Source organism: Diachasmimorpha longicaudata, chromosome 9 (assembly GCF_034640455.1).
Source record: "Diachasmimorpha longicaudata isolate KC_UGA_2023 chromosome 9, iyDiaLong2, whole genome shotgun sequence".
Classification (NCBI taxonomy): Eukaryota; Metazoa; Arthropoda; class Insecta; order Hymenoptera; family Braconidae; genus Diachasmimorpha; species Diachasmimorpha longicaudata.
The window spans coordinates 7,432,491-7,453,480 of NC_087233.1; the positions used below are offsets into that span (position 1 = coordinate 7,432,491).

General features: G+C 42.3%; 2 protein-coding genes and 1 non-coding gene across 4 annotated transcripts in view; 1 reads left to right on the forward strand and 2 right to left on the reverse strand.

Moving 5' to 3' along the window:
* The window catches only part of LOC135166052 (protein vestigial), a 42,578-nt gene extending 23,897 nt beyond the window's left edge, over window positions 1-18,681 (reverse strand). For both annotated transcript variants that reach the window (XM_064127982.1, XM_064127981.1), the window contains exon 1: window positions 15,636-18,681. In XM_064127982.1, the coding sequence (XP_063984052.1) occupies window positions 15,636-15,830 (195 nt within the window). In that variant the 5' untranslated portion in view covers window positions 15,831-18,681. The remainder of the gene's footprint in view (window positions 1-15,635) is intronic.
* Window positions 1,068-1,149, forward strand: Trnas-uga (transfer RNA serine (anticodon UGA)). Its single transcript has one exon. It is a non-coding gene; the product is annotated as a tRNA-Ser (tRNA).
* Window positions 18,682-18,826: 145 nt separating the features above from the next.
* The window catches only part of LOC135166050 (17S U2 SnRNP complex component HTATSF1), a 40,969-nt gene continuing 38,805 nt past the window's right edge, over window positions 18,827-20,990 (reverse strand). The window contains exons 5-7 of the mRNA XM_064127979.1: window positions 20,448-20,634; window positions 19,335-19,471; window positions 18,827-19,184 (exon numbers count right to left, since the gene is read on the reverse strand). Of these exons, the coding sequence (XP_063984049.1) occupies window positions 19,079-19,184; window positions 19,335-19,471; window positions 20,448-20,634 (430 nt within the window). The 3' untranslated portion in view covers window positions 18,827-19,078. The remainder of the gene's footprint in view (window positions 19,185-19,334; window positions 19,472-20,447; window positions 20,635-20,990) is intronic.

The following is a 20,990-nucleotide window of genomic DNA, read 5'->3' on the forward strand; positions in this document are numbered from 1 at the left end:
GACGAGCGAAACGATTATAGCCCGTCGACACATTTTTATAATTTATCACCCGTGAATTGCAAATGAGTAGTAGCTGATAAGCGGCGATTTATTACGAGATTAGATTGCGGCGGTTCAATTATCGTAATGGATTCCGATCAACAAACTGTGATATTTAAACCTTTACCCATTTGTCGATAAAATTGATACGTTATTTACGGTGTAAATAGGCGATAACCGACAGCGTATAAAATAAACATTTGAGAGAAACGTTGAGTATTAGATATTTCAAATATTTGTTTGGTTTCGTGTAGAGAACCAACGAATGCCGATAATTGCCGCGGTTTAAACAAAAAAATATTGTTTATTATTTCGTAATTAAGAGAGTATCACTTAATTGCATGTCCATATAAAAAATAATTAACGCCATACCCATAACTAAATTCCCCAGACGCAGTTAAAAAGTCTGATTAATGATTCTTCCACTGTTGAAGAATCCCTCTTACCATCAGAGTAATTATTGCAAAGTGTCACGATAAAGTTCGCAGAAGGGTAATAAAATCCGATAAAAAATATCACAAAAAAATGGATATTTCATTAAAAATTGGAAACAATTAATTCCCAACATTTGCAGCTCTGCCCATTCATAAACCAGCATTAATATTATTTATACCACTACTTATCAATGTGGCCTATACTGGGACAGTCTCAAATGGAGGGCCCTCCCCCCCGTAGTCCGTAATTATCGCAGTGTCCCGATAAAATTCGCAGAAGTGTGACAAAAGCCAGAGTAAAAAAAATTCGGTAAAACTCGTGGCAAAAGTGCGGCTTAATTAAAACTTGTAAGCAATGAATATCGAAGTGAGATCGATATCACGAGCTGTGGTGTGAGTTGTTAATAAAATGGACCTGAAATCCACGAGGTTCTACCCGCGCAGATTCGAATCCTGTCAGCAGCGTTATTTTTTTATCATCAATCAAACATTTTACGGCTCCCGAAAAAACAACTTCAGCCAGATAATCAATGTTGAAGCGATTGATAAGCGAGCGAAGTACTGGTGTGTCGTTAAGCGAAGTTTTTTCCAAGTGCTGCGGTGTCCGAGTGGTTAAGGAGATGGACTTGAAATCCATTGGGTTCTACCCGCACAGGTTCGAATCCTGTCCGCAGCGGAAGATTTTTTTTTTCCTATTTCGTTGGAAAAATGTGGAAAATATGCAATGGGCGAAAAAATATGTGATTATTCATAATTACAACGTTGTTACACGCATTAATATGAATTTTTTCGCTGGCGGTCTGGCTTTTTATCGTCAGCGGAGAGTCGAAAAGACACGAGAGGCGCATGAAAGCACTTGCTGTACTACCGCCCGCCTTGTCTAGACGTATAATTGAAGAAACAAAGAGCAATTACAGCGACTCGGTATTTCCACGTCCCTGGAAAAACTTATGGGCTGTCTTTTTCAATGAAATTATACGTTTTACACAGACAATATGAAATACCAGAAAAGCGGAAGAACACCTCGATCCCTGAGCCATTCGATTTTTCTTATTAGTCGTTCGTATCACTGGCTCTCGTGGACTCAATAATGTGATATAAATTTTTATTTTCCTTCAGGGTCGACATACAAGTGCTCGTAAAGAAGGAGAAGGCCTCGTAAAGCTGTCAGCGGTGGCTACTGCGGATGCATCAGACGCCGGGGGAAGAGGGAAGGGCTCTTTAATGGACGAGGGTATAAGCATTGTTTGCACTTTGAGTTTTCACACGACTTCCTTTCAGCCTCTGATGGGCTTACATTCGTTGCTCTGCTCCGATAATCATGATGGAACTGGCGTTAACGCCTTTCATTAAATCTTAGGTCATTACCGGGGAGAATATCTTCGGAGAAGATGAATAAATTTTTATTTGACGATTGAGAGAACAATTTTCGACATTTCTTCAAAAATCCTAAATAAATTTCACAAATGTCTCTCTATCGTCGAAGAAAACCGGCAAGAAAGTTAGACCCTCGTGAAAGTCACTGGAGAAGCCATCTCCCTCCCCCTTCCTCCAATTCCTCTCCCCCACCCCCCGCATTGGTACCATTAGCCGTGTGAAAACCGGGAATATAACGTATTCCACGTGTGTTCCTGTCGCCACAGGTTTTGATCGATTTACTTGGAAGAAACTGGATGTAACGGCGAGCAGTTTTGCAGTTAAGATGGAAAACGTACCCCCCCCTCCCCCTCTCAGTCCACCGTACAATCGACAAGGCAACGAAAAGTACAAGTTGTATTGGTGTCCACAGACGTATCAGCTTTTACCTTAAGATACGTTTTCGCTTATATACCTTGCAAATGTATACAGTGGCCTGGGGATTAAAAGAGTCATTTGTAAAGCTGGTTAACTCGCGCGTTGACAACGCACCGTCACATTCAATCGCATTTGTAATGGATTTTCCCGTGTGGATGTCTAGTCCATCATCATTAACCTCAATTATTTTTTATTACCGCGAATCCAATTGATCGGAGGCAGTCGATTCCACGTGATTGATATTTTTTTTTCCCCATCGTCTGGTGAGTGACGATGGTAAACGTCATTTTACGGCCGTCTAAATCCCTCGGAAATGAACGAAAACTACTGTCCATAAGCCATTAGGTTAGCGTTGACGTCTCGTCTTTTCGGGTAATATGTTACCGTCAACGATGACAAGCACTCGTTTAATCACTTCGCGCCCGCTCACGAATTCCTTAAATCGTTGACTACTGTAGAAAGTAGATGATTTATAGACGAGCTGGAAGAGTTTGCCGAAACGGGCGGTCAATCAGCGCGAGCCTTTTTTTTTATGGTGAATTTTTAACGTCAGGATTTGTCGTGCTACAAGACAATTCCAGATATCCTGATTTTTATCGAATTACTGTACTTAAAAAAATCAGTTCAACGATTTAAGGTAAGACGCATCACCGGCCCTCCACCTGCCTCCACACGAGAAAAATAAAGCTCGAGCTCTAAAATAAAAATGACCTGGTGAAATCATCAGCCCCCGAAGAAAATCAGTAACCAGGTAATTCGTAGGTGGTCCATTTGCTCGGTCAACTTAACATCGGTTAGATTCGAAGATAAACAGAAGTTACACCTCGTGGTAACACACACGGGTAAGAAAATTAACATAGAAGGATCCCACAAGACTGTCCACCTCCGGTCGATCGGTTAAAGAGCCAATTTCCATACTGGTACCATTCTCCATTCGTTTACGGCGAACGCAACTTTTATACACGTCCAACCAACCTGCGGTCTATATTTGCCCTTCGCCAACCCAGGAGGAACCATTTATATATCCTTCTTATCCTTGCATCTTTCAGTCGGTCCCTCGTTCGCACGGATCCCAAGGTCACACTTGTCGTTCCCCCCCCAAAAAAAATATATAAATGAAGAGAGGCATGAATCTGGTGAAAAAAGTAATGATAATTAATTACATTCGTGATGTTGATACATCGCTGGGCTTCATCTAGGGGAGTCGAACGGGGATAATCCGACGTCTTGATCTCGAGATCGTCAAATACGAGAATTCGAAATTTTGTGAGTTACATTTTTTTTTAAATTCAATTTTCTTCATCGCAGAGGGTTACCGAGCATTCGGCATTTATTTCCGATCAATTTTTAAGTTAATTATCTCAAATATTACTCCTGAAGAGCCACAATTCAACTCAGAACTTGCTAGGTTCATTGATTAACACCTGTCATCCCCCTAATGCACCGGAGGCGTTCGAGATCTACCTCATCTACTCATCTCGACACACATTAGCGTCTTAATTGTTGAACTGTTCACCGAACTTCGTGAGAACGTGTGGAAAACCCGAAACTTCCTGTGATCCCACTCCAACACTCTCAATTATGCCCACACTGTCTAGCCAGCTTGTTTCCAGTAGTGAGGATAATTAGTAAGCCGCAAAACCAGAGCTACTTCTCGAATGAATAAATAATTCCCCCTGGTATGTCAACAATTTCCACAAATTGTGTAAAGTATTTTCTGGGCAAATGAATTCATCTCCGGAGTCGGTACGATATTTGAAAAATGCCGGACAGTCTAATTTGCATATTTGTGACGCGTTTGAGCTGGCGATCAATGTGACACACGGCTATTGCCAATGAGAAAGAGGGAGAAACATTGTCGAGCACCACTAACAGCGAAAAATGATGAAAGTACACCCGTGCCAGAAATTCTTGGGGTCTTTTCGGAATCTTCTTTTCCCGCTGTTGCGCCTTGCGGATGCATCTGGTGGTGGCTCGGTGGCGACCAAAACGCGCATGGAATCGGCTCTTATTAATGAGGATACATTCCCCAACGGGTTCTTAGCCACTCCAATCAACCAAAGGCGGATGACAAAATTTGAAAAGTTGGGACGGAGTTTGCTGATGGGGAAACAGATGTTTCCGAGATGCTGTTACTCCAGTGGAGGCACATTCGTGGCCGTAAGTCAACTTTTCCTGATTGAGTGAATTAATTCGTTACCCATTTGGAGTTATATACGCCCCAAAATAAATAAAATGTTGATAACAGGGTGGAACATAATTTTTCTCACATCGAATGCTCACGATTTTTTAAAGATCAGTAATAATGTCACGATATTTTCACGTGACAAGCCGTCAGCCGCTCACTGGCTAAACGCGTTTCCCATTCTACGGTTTATAATGAATTTAATTGGCTGATTAGCCCACAATTGACACACATACCCTCAATGGCCCTCCCCCCTCCCCCCTGCTGATAATTACATCTTTCTTTGAAATCCATCCCACAGTGAAAGTCAACCACATGCTTATTCCCCGGAAAAAGATTTAATCGTTCGTTTGAATTCAGTGTCGATGAAAAGGCGGTAGCGGAGTTTAATCTTCCGTCGAGAGGCTTTTCATCGCGTGAATATCGAAGAATTTGTCGCTTGGGTTGAACATCCCGGGAGCGCGAGGACATCAAAGGAATCCCCCCGAAGCCCGGGGGCATATATATAACCTTCCTTACACTGAGGAAAACTTCTTTCACCAGCCGGCCCGTCCCCATCTCTTTAATAATCATTTATTATCTCAGCTATTTTCCTTTGGCTTTTTGTAATAATGAGTTCAACGAGTTCGTGGAGTTCGGAAATTAGTGCTTTGTTTAAAAATTACTCCTCTTCAATGAATTTATGAAAACTTGGTGAATGAACCTTGGTTACTCTAGACAGGCTTGTTTAAGAATATAAATAAACTCTCGTGATTAACCGTAAAGGGTAAAAAATTGATAAGTCGAGTTCATTTGGATTTGAGTGACGGGAAATATTTTTGAATAGTTATTCAATTAATTTTTGAGTTCATTGGTAATTGACATGAGTCAATTGACTATTTTTAACCAACCAATAGATAATTCAATAAAAAATCCGGTTCTTTCACAGACCGGAATGAAAATTAAATCAAATAGACAAATAGTCTTGATCACCATCGCTCAATGCTGCACACCCCAGCCGCGATTAATTGTCTCAACAATAATTTGCGAACTCCACGGAATGTCGCGCATTCAAAACCCCTCAAGAATTCTGAAATCATTCTAATGTCCTTCATAACTCTTTGTTCCCTGAATTTTCACAATGCAATGTCCGAACGATTCGGAATATTTAATGAAGCCGTACACCCTCACCTCGGCAAAACCCTGGCTCACTGTCTCAGCGACTGGCATTTCGCCAATGAACGGTTTATTATAGTTTTGTTATGACAGCCAGCCGTTACACTGAATTAATGCCGAAACAAATGTATCGTAATGCCGCTGGAGTGGCCGATGTACCTCTAATTGAATTGGTAAACATCGTAATTCAGCCGGTAAGTAGTCGCGTCGGGAATAAATCACTCGGGCTTTGGGATTTGCGGGGAAAAAAAAAACATTTTTCCTGCACTTGGTAGGAATTAACGTCAAGTGAATTCACATCGGTGTGAGACGTCGCGGCGCCCGGGGGCCCCTGTCGGCGGACGATTGTGGTTGACCGTAAATCTCGGCGAGTTTAGTCTCCCGAAATGGCGGAAAAACTGGTGAATTTATTTTCGTAGCATTAATCGTAAGCAATTAGTTGAAATCGACGCATGAACAGAGGAATACGATGGGATGGTTTTTCTCGGGGGTTCGGCCATCACTGGAAACGCTGTCCCATAAGGCTGCACTCCCAGGGGACTTGGGAGAGAAAGCCTCCTCGGGGAATTCACTTCCAGAAAAGTCGATGGCATGTTTTTCAAAATGAATTGAAATTACTTTTTGTTGTGGAGTATTTTTCACTCATTTGGATACGACTGTTTGACATTTGCTATTTCGCAGAATTAGTGCAGTGACAGAAATCAATTTTTTGTGCAATAAAATAGAGCTGTCAAAGTTCTGGGTATTTTTAAAAGTTTCCGCCCAAGTTTGAGAAAAATTTACATTTAAATTCACAATTCCGTAATTTTTACTGAATATTTCCCTCGATGGTTCTTTGACCGACCCTCGCCGAATTGAGGTCTCCCATGACGCAAGTTCCTCGCCACCCTGTCATATATCCCCTACCTAATTACCCCGAATGCGCCGCAAAAATAGCGGAACATGCAGTGGAATTCATTTACACCAATTCTCGCTTCGATTGGAAACGTGAGCCCTCGCGGCACAACAAAAAGGCAAAAAATGGCGGGCTGTACTCGGATGCTGTGTGTTTTTCCAACCAGACAGATAATAAACAAGCCTAATCCAGCCCTTGCATCGTCGAAATAAGTAGCCAAGTATTCCAAGTAAGTGGCGAATTAATAATCCAACTTGTGCTAGGAGTAAAGTCACTTTACCTCTGTCTTTTTATCGCTCTGTCAATGATTTTTTTTTTTCACCCCCTTCCCCTTCATCTTTATTCATTTTATTTCCATCGGAATCGCCCGCACGCGGTAGCCGGCAAAACGATAAGCCTCCATTACTGGAATACCGAGTGCGTTTGACCGACGAGCCGGCTGTACCCGTTGGGCGCCTTGAATCTTATGACTCCTAGCAATTATCCCATAGGTGCATTCGCAATTCTAAGTATCCCATGGCTGTGGAGAACCGAGCACCGAGGTACGTGTATTTGCCACATGTGATGTCCAGCTATTTTGTGGATATCTCTCTGGCCCGATATTTTGTCGGTTGTGTTGCCCCAGGAGTTGCACTTTTTTTTTTTTTTTTTTACAACCAAGGTATGGGGGGATGGGGTGGAGCAATGCGGATTCAACGAGGTGGAGAGGATACGAGACTGTCAGAAGTATGATTTGTCGTCCTCGTCGGCCAGCTGCCGCCCTCGTGTTCCTACTGCGCGCCTGCTAATGGGGGGGGATGTGACAGTGCAGACGAAGGGGGAGGAAAAAATTGTTTAGGGTCATGTGAAGGCGACTGAGACTTATTTAATTTACTTAATTCCACCCGTACATTTATTTTTTAAAATTGAGAAACCGATAATATTCTTTGTATTGTCCTCCCCCTTTGAAGTGCGCTATTTCGCGCCGCGAATTCATATTAAATTAATTGTCGATGAATTTTTCATTGTTGCGGGGATATTGCGAAGAATAAACGATTTGCTGGGAATTCCGCGGCTATCGGGGCCCCTATCGAGCACAAATCGCGATTGCCTGAATCGATAAACCGGAAATCCCACGATCGGAATCGAATTCAAAGTGCAGGGACGCGGGGACCTCGAGTCCCGGAAATTCGCGATGATAAATGAAAAAAGGAGAATGCGAGGGGGATAGATGAGCGACAGTCAGGAAGAGACCTTCGGCTCCTGGTGCAGGCCTTCGGGCGCCAGTGATGATACGTGGCTAGGATGTCCCTTGATTCCATTCTCTCCTCCTGCTCTCTTTTTATCTGGTTGATTTTTTCTTTGATCATTGGGAGCGTATGGGGGGTGGGAAAAAATTGTCGGTCGAGAAAAAGCGGCCGCTTGGAATTGCAAATGGCACGACCAGATGGAATCGAAGGCCGGGCCATTCGGACATTCCACGTTCACCATTTGGAATAATATTTGGGTTACGCAATGCGGGAGTGGCACGAGAGGCTGAGGAAAGTGGTTTGTTTCATTCAGATTTTTGACCTCTGGAAATAGTTATTTGAAATATCGTTCGATTGTTCCGTAGAAATTCAATTGATAAGAAAAAATTGTCAGAAAAAAAATTATGGGTTGAACGAGAGTTCAATAAGATGTCAAAGAATCACATAAATAACTGAACAATTTTTTTTTCTGGCTACAAAAATCCTAAACCCCTTGTACACTACATACGTCATGAAACATCCCAATTTTCTTACGTCGTGTGAACCAGCGGAGTGAAGAAACGTTAAAACTTCCCTTAAAAAAATGTCCCAAAGTCCGGCTGAAAATGGACGATTGGCGGACGATCTGGCCTGACAAACCGGGCAATGCGTTCAATTGAATTGCAGATTTTCGCATTTCGCCGTTGCGACAGTGGACAGATGGACACATTCACGGGGGCCCACAGTAACTCCTCGAATTCAAACTGCCTTGTTTCATTTTTTCCATTTCTATTTTTATATTCCACTGTCTCCCGTGTCCCGAAATACATCGAAAAAAAAAATGCGAATGGAAAAAAAAGCCTCCTGATGAACAAAACGATAGAATTTCTTTCGTCTCTTCTTCAGCTAACATGTCATGAGTCCCTCCGTTGTATTATAGGGACCTGTGTAGGCTTAGATTCCACGTCCTGATTATCTGTCTCGTGACGAACTTGACGTACTGCGTGTGCCACACGACTGACGCGAACGCGATTTCGATCTTCCGCGGGTATCGGGGGCCCCCCTCTCGGTGGGACTGAGGTGAAGGATAATAGTTGGTGTTGGTTCACTTTGACACTGAATAAGTCAATGTCAGTGGGAAATTGTCAAATGCATCCGACTGACTGTTATTGATAGCCACAAATGTTGTTACAGGAACATTTATTCACTTGCCGAGACTTCGTGTTTCAGAATTTTTTTTCTTCCCTCTTATGAATTATTGCAATGAAATAAACTGGCAATTCCAATGATTCTTATCGTTATTTCATGAATATTTGTTGTGCTGTGAGGCGAGGAAAAATTGTAATCGAATAAAAATAAATCATTGATTATGGGCGAGGACAGAGGAAGTGGCTCTTCAGTCCGGGAAATTTATGAATCAGGACGCGAAATAAAAATATAAGGGGATGACGGCGCACAATCGGGAACAATATTTATTCGCCATTCAACGGTTGTTATTGTAATTGGTGTTACGTGTCGGGAATTGAAAGATCTAATCGGCGTGAATGGCGAAATTAAAGCGAGAGAGATAAGTTCCATTTGCATTCGTATCGCGAAGAATTTCTTTCCCTCTGAATTTTCAATTTTTCGTCAATTATCGCGATGTTAGTTAATTTTTACATTTCGATCTGTTTATGGCATCGCCAGTGGAGGTTTGAATCGTTGATTAATGTTTAAGAATTCTTTTGTTGGTATTTTTATGGGGAAATTAATTGTTGTGATTTAATTGAACATTTCTATTGGACCAATGTACCTTTAGTTCAACGACGCACCAGATGGAACGCAACATAATTTGGGTTTTTCAAGGGCGTGGTAAGAGCCGCTGACAAAGTGTAGCGCCACGTCTTTTCCCCTTGATCTATCGTTCTACACGTGTTCCACATCTTTTCAATGTCCTCCCTAAATCTTCCGGGACGTCTCGGCACTCAAGGCAATCCCTGTTACAATTGAAGGTAACCTCAATTCTCATAATCGAAGAAAACATTCTATCGAAGGCAGAATCAATACCACCAGTGACTAGACACATAAATCCCACGGACAAGAAATAAAATTTTCATTTAGATTAAATTTTTTTAAGTACTGGAACGAAATTTCATGTAAATAAAAATTTTATTTTATACTATTCAATCAAATTATATATTTCATTTGAATGAATAATTTTCCAGGGTGTGGAATGGCCAGATGGTATTTGACGACTGTCGAAGAAACTCTGACGACGCGAGTAAAAAAATGCCAGTGCAGTGAAAATTTATTCCGTCAACAACAAATTACAGCGCACGAGCTCGATCTTTCCTAATACGATGCTGAGGAATTCCTGAAGTCGTACGTCCCTCAAGCACTCGCTCGAATACGAGGACATGAATTCAATTCAAGAATCGTCCTCCCGCGACAAAAAATATCAAATTATTTTCACGAAATCCATAAATTTACGCGGAACTTGGAAGAAAAACATTGTAATTGCTTGGAAAAGCCACTTGACAAAAAGGTGATTTTTTAATTGTAGAACTTCAATTACCGATGCTCATTTTTTGTAAATAAATTGGTGGTATGTTATGCATTCACCCGATACGCGAATTCTTCATGCTCACAAGCTTCCTTCTTTATTAGTATTTTTCAAACATAGTGGACATTGATAGAAAGATAAATCCCGAATGTTACGAGTCTTTGCTATTCGTGTTAATGGAATTCAAAATTTTTTATCGAAATTTCTCTGTCCTGTATGCGAATTGTTACTTTATTTTTGTTAATAAAAAATTCCCGAAGTTGTTGAGCGAACGTTAGAAGTGATAAATAATTATCATAGAACTTGGAAATGTATTTGTCTAATTAAATTATGGTTTAAAGTTTACTCCATTTAATTTTTATTCAAATTAATTATTTCAACATTCTTCATTTCAAAAACAATATAGAGGAATGCATTCGTGGATGAATAATTCATCGACCGTTATGATTAATCGATCAATAAACCTGTCATTAACATTCCCTGGAATTTTTAAAATTGATTAGAACTGTGAAGAATCAATTAAATCACATGGAATTTTTTTAATGCCTCAAAAATTACGACTGGAGGATAAAAAAGCACAGCGGAACTCCCATCAAGACCGAGAGATATGTAAACGAGTGGCATAACGAGGCGCGACACGTCAATATTTTTTTCCCTCTTTCCCTATCTTCATCTCCTCTTTTCCCTTTTCCTCTTGAAATAGAAAAAAATAAATAAAAAAGAAAAGGGGGCCCTGTGTGGGTAATATCGACGCAGTCCACCGCGCAAGCGTATTTTTGTAGAGCCAGGGGCTTTCACACAAAACACACACACCCGGAGACATTTTGAAACAGGCGCGGAGGTTTGAAAATTTCGCCCAGTGTCGAGACACAAGTCTCCACCGTCTAATTTATGTTACAGTGAACCTAGGAAATACAGAGAGGCTGTACGAGAGCCGAAGGGCAGAAGGAGTTTTGGACGAGTGGGAACATGTGACGGCGGGCAAAAAGTAGAGTCGTTATAATTTACAACGCCTAAACGCCTTCTAAAACTGACGAAAAAAAAATCTTGGGAGGGTGTGAGTGCCACGTGGACAATAATTGCATGTCATTTACATTTTTATCCGCGGAATAATTAGGATTATTAAATTTTATTCCAAAACTCACTCCATCATTGTTGATTTGATTTTGTGAAACACAAATAGAGACATAATATTCCCCACAATCAGACATCCACACCCCCTAAAAATCAGCCCCCATTTAAAATCGATTTACCGATTTATCAGGCCCTTAAAAACCCCCGTAGAATTCTGTTCGAAGACAAAGGACTCGAAGAAAACGACTCCATTCCCCCCCGAAACGAACAAGTCACCACGGAATAAAGAAACGCGTCTCTTTTTTTCGCCGTTGTTCCAAATTGGCTCTCCACAACGTAGTCAGGGTAAAAGAGACCCATAGTCGTGAGTGCTCCCTCGCCCCTCGACGACATTTATTTTTCTCCCTTTTTCCAACATTTTATCTCTTCTTTTCTCACTTGGTCTTGGCCAAGTGGATGCGAGTGCGCGTACGACAGAGTCAGGCATTGGTGTTTCAGGACTGTACACAGATCCCGCGGTCACGATAACCCCTGGGGAACAGAAGGGGGTGGATGCATCGCCACCTTGGCGCGACCATCGTAAAACTTGGTCAGGTATAATGCGCGCGGTTCGTTTGAGCGGGTGTAACCAGAGGGGAAAGAGGAAACGGGCAAGGCTTTTTTGAGGACAGAAGCTGAATTATACCTGAAGTGTTTTACGAAAACCTTTCGTGTCGTATGACTTTTCCATTTCTCTTGATTTTTCGACCTTTTCACGCTAACCGCTCGTTAATTAGGGACTTGTGGCCAGCTTCTGTGGACGGAGGTATATGTCCAGTAAAAATTTACGGAGCTCATTCATTACAAAATTTTCCACAACCTCCAATGGAATAAAAATATAAAAAATTCTTACAACAAATAATAGTGAAAGAGTCAGCGATTCCCCGAAAATAAAAAAAAAAAAAACAACTCGGAATGTGAGAAAAAAATCCTGCACCTTTCATCGCTGACTGGAAGGCAATTGACCGGGACACTTCATCCGGGAAACGATAGAAAAAGAATTTTGTACCGATCGTCCACCGATACTGGTTTTCCCCTCTCTATTTTTTTTCCATTGCGTAACGACAGAGACACCCAGGAAAACCAAACGGATCGAGCGGCGACTCGTTCTCCTCATTCAATCGTTTTAATTATTTCTGTTAATTTTATCCTCAGCCGGAAGTCTATTGCGAAAGTGTATTATAAAGATTCAACGCATTGATTTCCTCCCCACTCCCCCCCTCGCCACGATATTTGCGGAATTATCAGCATTTTTTGTTCCCCCTTCGGACAAAACGAGAGTAATATCGATCATGAGAATGCATTCAGGAAGTTGGACTTGCAGAAGAAGTGATACGAGAGTGCTAATGAACGATACGGGGCATGGGTTCTTGTGCAAGGGTCTCGAGAAAACCAGGGTGACACACCTGTCCCTCTCTCTCGCGCCTCTCTGCACGTCTTACGTCACTCCGTTCAGTCTTCGCGCGGCTTCTCTTCGCAGAGTGGTACAATCTTAAGACCGATTATTCTTTTTATCCTTTGCATTGCACTCGACACGTCCCGTCACACTGACATATCGAAACGACACGGACCATGCTCAACATCTACATAAACATTGATGGACTTTTTTTTAAAACGAGATTTTAATTCGAGGGAAATCAATCAATCCCCCGGGGAGAAGAGGTACGTTAATTAAAAATTGCTTGAATAATTGTGGCAAGTGAAGTTGAAAGGTTGAAAAATCAACTGATTCCTGACAACTAAAATTGTTCACCAATATCCTCCGTTCCCTCACGACAGACCTGCGTTATCCCGTACCGTCGGCAGCTCCGGCTGCCGTCGGCATTTTCCCGGCCAGCATCCAATCGCTGTCAACAACGATCGGTAAGACAAGACATTCGTCACGTGTCAGCGCGATGAATAAAACAAGCCCTCAAAAAACTTTATCCGCAAGCCCCCTCGGCCCCTCAAAAAAAAAAGAAAAAAAAACTTGAAACATTACCCCAACCATGAGTCCCTGATTGATCAAAACGCTCACTAAAATCTCCGTCGCGAGATACTAATAATTTACAACGCGCGTAAAGAAATACGAGTTGTAAAAAAAAGGGCGTATTATGTGTATCTCCGGGGTTCACGGACGCGACGGCCAAGCAGTCGGCATAGTGCGTCCTCGAGACACAAGTTTACTTTTATTTAAACATTTATTCGTTTTATTTAGGGCCTGACCCAACGCCTCGTCCCAGCTTTTGCATCTCTGCCAACGGAGCGGTTGACCGGTGTCTCGCATCTGAGTTTTTCCCCTTTTTTTTTCCTCTTAATTTCCCCTCGCCTTTTCATCTTTATTTCCCTTTTTTTTCACCCAGCCCAGAAACCCAGGGAATTAATAGCCGAGAGCGTATTCCGGCGGTGTCAGGGGGGGCTGAGAAGGGGGACGAATACACGAGCGCGGTTACACTCGGCTCGTACAGCGGTGCGGAACGTTAAAAACTCTCCGCGGACGATCAACCCGTTTTCTCACGGGTGCGCGCCGCGCGCGGATAACTCCCTCATTCTCCCTCTCCCTCACAAGCCCATCTCACTCCTCCATTCCCTTTTATTTCTCCTCACCACTATTTTTTATTTTATGTATTTTTTTTTTTATCTTCTTCAAACTCTTTCGTGGCATCTCTCCTTTCCTTTTATTCCGCATATTCGCGTGCACCGAAAAACCGCACCGCAAAGCGCGCGCGCACATAAGACGAAGAGAGACTCGAGTGTGCTTTATTGCTGTAAAACGCTGAAAGTTCGGCCTCTGACCGCAGATATGTGTGTGTAACGCACCGGTTCCTCAACTCCAGTGGACGGGGTGAGGGGAATTAAAAATATATTATCCCAGAGGGGGAGGGAGGGAGGGAGATGAGAGACTCCTCGGAGTCACTCAGAAATTCAATCCCATATTAATCCCCTTAATTATCCAATAATTCATGAGACACCATTATCATTAATACCATTTCTCTCTCTGTGAGCTCCGGATACACCGCAATTTAGTAACAGTTGCGGATGCAGTGGACGATAATTAATTATGTGTCGATCCTTTGAGATTTCAATCGCTTGACAAACGACGGGAATTCGATGCAAGTGCACCCTTTCACAACAGATGACTGAACACTCGATTTAAGGATATCGAAGTACTTTGGATATTTTTTTTTTAGTACCTGTTCTAAGGATGAGTTAATTTTCCCGATGACAGGAAAAATTAATCGAAAAATCGGGCGAATTCATTAGAAAATACCATTCCGTCTTTGGGAATTTGTAACTCACGAATTCTTTGAAGATCTGAAATGCCGATTTGGTGCCGCATTTAGATTTTTCGCAGGGAATCCCTTAAACAAACTCCCGACATTATCATCCGATGAAACGATTAGAACCCGCCAACTGTCTGTTCGCACTTCATCCCCGCGAATTTGAACTTCATGAAGACATTAAGTGTCGCGTCAAACGGTTAACAGCCGAACGGGACATAGACATGTGGTAAGGAAAGTAAAATAAAAAAGAAATAATAGGGAGCACACACACCGGTTGTGCAAAACGCCACTCGACACCCCGTTGCGCGTTGATGCGGCCACCAGGAGCACGCCTGACCTCCCGCCAGACGTATTAAAATGACGCACTGTAGAAGCAGTTTCGAGGAGAAATAAAAAAAAAAAAAGAACGAAAAAGAAAAAGAAGTTGAGACTAGTCAGGAACCAGAAAACTATTTCAGGAGACAGAGGCATTTTTCGAGTGCTTCTTTAAACCCCTCCTCTCCTGTTTCCCGCCCCGACGGTTAGAGGGATTTCCTTTTTGCCTGCGGGGCTGATGGAATGTTTTGTAAACACCATTATCGGGGACTCAAGTTTCAATGGATTGTTTGAGGGGCGTTGTTAACGATTTAATAAGTATGTTTGGTTGTTATGGGGATATGTCCAAGCACAATGATGATCCCCTTAGAGTGATGATGTTGACAAGGTGTTAATCGGATTAGACGGACAATTTGTTCTGGGGATTATAAGTTGAAGGTGAATATTTGACGGGTGAGCATTTATCTTATATGAATGCTCCCCAGGTATAGAGAGATTACTCCCTTCTGTGAAAGCATTCAGACCAAAAGGAAATTATCCCAGCGGGTAATAAACTGAAGGCCATCAACTACTTGGAATGAATTATAAACGAAGGGTAAATCCATTGCGAGAAACTCAACTTCAATAATTGATCAGGAAGTTGAGCTTGGAAAAAATAAATATATATAAATATAAATAATATCATCACTTACCCTGTCGTACTGATGAGTAGCTGTCGCGGAGAAAGGTTGAAAAGGCGCTGGCCTGGCGGGACTATGATGAGCAGCATGAGGATTAGCATGTGCATGTGGATGTGATGCAGCATGAGGGTGACTGGGATGCGGGGGCGGCGGTGGCCTCTGATAGAGGTAAGGATAGTATGGATACATCACCTCGGGGCAGCTCATGACACCCCCGGGACCCGGCACCCCAGAGCCAGCCTGCCGACTTGTGTATCCGAACGTGGCACCAGGATAACCACCCTTAACCTCCTCCACACTCGTATTTATAACTGATTACTAGCACTGGATGTTAATAGATAATAAATTTAGCCAGTTGTTAACACCTCTGAGGAACTCAAATCGAAGTAATCATTGTCATGCCTTCACCAACGAAATGCCGGTGGAGACAGCGAAGTGAATCTGTGACAGTGCATTGGAGACCTCGTTGATGACTCAGAGTCTGATTTGTCAGGGACTCCAGGAAGAATAAGATATCCCGGATTAACTTAAGGGTATCACTCATCCACTGTAACTGAAGGTTCATCAATCATCGGATGATGGCTTTCCTTCTTTCACATTTGTTCACTCAGCACAAGTCAATCTCCAAGTCAATGAAGAATACTCACTCTTGTCACAACAACACTTCACCAATAAACCAATCTCCTTGGGGTACGAGTGGAGGTCAATCGAGTGACAAATCACATTTACACATCGTCAATGCTGGATGCTCATTAATGAGAAAATTATCAACATATTAATAATCACATCCTTCAGATTAATCTGACTGGACGGAGGTTTGTCACTGGTACAGCTTCTCTGGTGGGCAAACACAAACTGAACCTTGGTATCCCTGGTGTCGTGTCACCCTCTCTCCCACCGCTTCCACCACGATACTTTTTCTAGTCGGTGTTGCCTTTCCCCCCTTTGGTTGTCTTTTTAGTCAAACCGGCTAGCCCCCTTCAACACTGTAGTCAGGCATACGGTGTAGGGTCGAGGACCGCCCGATCATCCCTCCTCGTACAACTACAGTGGATACGCCTCCTGGTAGTGCCAGCCCACAGCCAATCGGAGCAATCCTTGGTAAACGTCCAATGAGACAACATGCTGCCACTCCTACGCGTCCGGAGTTTCTGTATTGATCCCACAATGAACCCCAGGGCTACCGCACCGGTATTAAGAAGTCCTTCCTTTGGCTTTAAACTCATCCCCCTGTTCTACCACTCAACTCGTAGCTCTTTTCGAAATTCACCCTTTACATATCAGTCTGTACATCTCTTCAGTTTTCTTCACTGGGTTTAAACCCCTAGCTGGCGAAGGCTCGGGACATTTTATCTCGTTTACCACATCTCATTCCACCGACGCTGAATTTTCCTTTACTGCATATCTCCCTCTCTTCGTTCTATCTACAGCATTCGTCCTTCTTCCTACCCACCGACATTACCCTGACACAGACCAGACGCATAATGAGTCTTAATTAACAGTTTAGTAGTGGTGGTGTTGAGCTTAATTTCCAAGTGGGAGAGTATTACCTCGGAGAATCTATTCTTCGAGATGATATTGAAGGTTTCGGTTCTGCTGGGATAGGAGTTGATGAAATGGGGGGATGCTTTACTATTTTTCAGCAAAGCTAGACTTGTTATTTTTTATATGGATGTTCTTGAACATCGACAATATAGCGATGATGGGTGGATAGACTTGCTCCCCCAATAAATAATTAAACAAAATTCGTGACATCAGAACTCAAATCATCAACGCAAATCGTTGTCCTCTTCAATGCCGAACACTTGACCGTGTCAAATCGGTTTTTAACGTATGCCAGTGTGATAATCCAATGTGTAATCTAGCAGGTCCTCGTCGGTGGGGCGCAAAGTGAATCCAATAAGATCCAGTTCAGACAAGCGTGACATTGCACACTAAAATTTTTTTTCTCCCCGTATTTCTGACCCCATCTCACTGTTGTCCGGATCAAACGTGAACTCACCGAGGGGATTGTCATCCTGCACGTGCGGGATCTCCACTCAACAATACTCGAAGTCGCCACCCCCCACTGCTAATAGTTGAGCATTAAATTTGTCAGTGATATTACGAGTGGGGATCGTTGAATGGAACGTACGATGGTAAATATAATGGTTGACATTCTGTGATACTACGGTGAGGTGAGGGGATACGCGCCACATCCTCCGCACGAATGAACCTCGTACATGCATGATATTCTGTACAAAGGTGAGCTCTAACCCTTGGCAGGATTTATTTGATAATTTATTCTTTGGTGAAGGGCTTTTTAGTCGGATGAATTTCATTGTCGGAGGAGATTGTTGAAGAGGATGTTCCCCAGGTTTCTATCCTTCTGGACAAATGTCCAGAATGGCCCTTTAGAAATTACCTTATCACACACTTGTCTTGGAAATTTAAAGATACGTTCGCACTAGTCTTCTGTCTTCAGTAAAATCACTGACACAAAAACAATCACAATCTCCTTTAAAAACTTCCTGACCGTGTCATCGATTCCCGAAAGCACGGGTGTTGTCAAAGCATATTAACTCTAGATAGAATCAGGTAACTTTCGCACGGTATCTGGACTGTATAAGTATCGGCCAATGTTCCTTTCGCGAGGGCCGACAGTCAAAAAAACAGGAGCCACAACTGGGGTTGAATCACGTTTTTTGACAGTCGAGGCAACAGTAGCGCTTCTGTTTCATTGTATGTCTCGAGTCCCACGAACCTCGCGGCAAACGACCACAAGGATCGTCAGGAATGTCGAAATAGCAAATTAGAAGATTCCACAGAGGGCTGAACCAATCTTTTCACTCTCCTCTTACTTGTGGACATCGGCGCGCTCTAAATCGTCAACCACTCGGTGATTTTGTGGGAAACTGCTTTTTAATACTGTAACTATTATTCTTGTCTTTGACGTTGTTGACGGTTCGTTTGATTTTATCACGGTGCCTTTATATTATAACAATCTAAACCGATTTCTGGCGATAGCGCATCAAGCCCAGAAGTTACGACGAGGAATGGACTTTTAACCAGCGCAGCAGGTTAAATAGTTCTGCTTCTATTTTTTTAAATAAATTACTCCTATTGTGAAGCACATTATATAACTATTCCACTCTCCACTTCTATTGGAAGAAAAAATTTCGTCCTAGAATTCTCTTTTGGACAGCAAAATGTTGCTTGTTAACTTACTTTGGGAGGATGGAATAACTATTTATTTTGTCGGTCCAAGAAAATATCAGGACTTCAGGTAAGGCATTCAAGTACAAGAACACATGCTAAATAACTAACCTCATCATCAGAAATACATCACTGACACCCGCGTCTTGACTAAATGAATTTTCTTGTTTCTGCACTGTAACGAGAGGTAGAATTCTGTTTTCTTATCACCTTATGATATTCCGTAATCTATAACGATTGACACTATAGTCTTTCTGTTTTCACGTTTGAGCTTTCGCTGCCGCCTCTTTCCTCTCATCCTCTTGCTCCAAGAACTTATCCCACTTGTCAAGTCTTGCCTCAATTTCAGCATCGGTTTCAGCAATTCTTGAAAACAAAAATACAATCATTAATCTCCTTTACCAACCGAAGGTAAAAAAATATTGTTCCACCGAGTCCCACAAAAGCAAAATACAATTCATCATGCAGTGATTAATTATCGGCTATCGGTAAGGAAGTTTCTGAACAATATCTCACTTGTATTTGGTCTTGCCGTCCCATATATCGGCGGTAATTTTTCTCTGTCCAAACCACCGACCATTCAACAACTGTACGCAAGCCTGCGCTTCACTTGGCTCACGAAATGTTATCTGGGCAACACCTTCAGGATGTCTCTGCAATAAAGATTACAATAATGCCGATGAAACAATACAACGGAGAAACAATAAAGTAATGGTGATGTCAAGGCATGATGTAAATTTGCCAATTGAGCAATCACGAGGCGGGAGAAAACCTCAAATTGTTCATTGTTACCGAGAGCAATTGTCGTTTATTGTTTCGCATCAATGTTATGTATCTAGGACCGGGAACGATTTTTTTTTTCACGTATTCAGCTTCAAACTATTCAGTCCCAAAACAAGAGACTCAAGCGAAAACAGTTCAGAGAGGAAAAAAAAAGAGTCAGTTTTTTTGGCGAGATGCAAATAAATCAGCCGAGAAGGGTGACCTAACCCCATAAATTCGTCCCGACACCACACCCAGTCGTGCTGCGCCTCAACCGTGAATCTCCTCAATGTCAAAGTAAATTCCCACTTGGAGCTTTATCCATTCCTTTTAACCGCCTTATTTTACTTTCTCATCGCCCCTGAAGAGTGGAAAAATAGCGCTCGGTGGACTGGTTTAAATTTTACTCTCACTTCTGTGATTCATTAAATGGTTGAGATATTTTTTTGTTCGTACCGCGAGGACATGGAGACCGCGAGTTGATCATCCGCACATTTTTAATTAAAAGAATAGGAAAATTTGCATAGAAATTGTGAGGCCAAATGCAGCGAGTTGACTACTAAAGAAGACGCCAAATACATGTGGGCTGGATGGTGCCAATTTCTCAACGACCCAGTGGATAAGGAGTAATTTAAGCATGACGCGTGACTCCCTGAATAAATTTTTTACGAGCTCGAGCTCTTTTTTCTAATAACAAAATCGTTCCCTCCTCCCATTACAAATTCCCTTATTTATTCCAGACGAATATTGCCTAATTAAAACTATTCCGGCAAGTTTTTTCTTGTTTATGACTTGTAATGACAGTTCTTTTCGATTTCTACCAACAAGAGAAACGATAAAAATGATAGACCTATAACGATAACTCACATCGTAAACCGTGACCTTCCTCACGTCACCGCATTTGCTGCATTCAGATCGTATGTCCTGCTGGTACTCAAGAAGAAGTGCAACATCCTTATCAAAGTCCTCGGGAGTGAACAAGTTCTTTATGATGACAACGCGCTCACACTTCATTGGCTCACCGGGCAAACGATCCGGTCTCCAGTCGAACAACCTGCAAATAAAATGATCATCATCATGTTGGCATGTTGGTACGATTAATGTCATACAAACAAGTTTACACTAGCTAGCACATGGTTTTAGGATGATATCACAAAACACTAAGTACCTATAAATAATACGAGTCATATTTTCTTACGCATCTGAGCATTCATCACGATGCAGGGGAAAATGTCTTTTTGTTCACAGAGAACAATAGAGTAAAAAATCATGATAAACAGTGGGTGTCTTCTGCGGGGAAGGACTACGACATGAAAAATTACCCTGTTAGCATTGTAGTGGAGTCATACCCCGAGAACCAGTGAATTGATTCATTTGAGCTCAGCTAGGTGAAGTGGGGTGAGACAGACC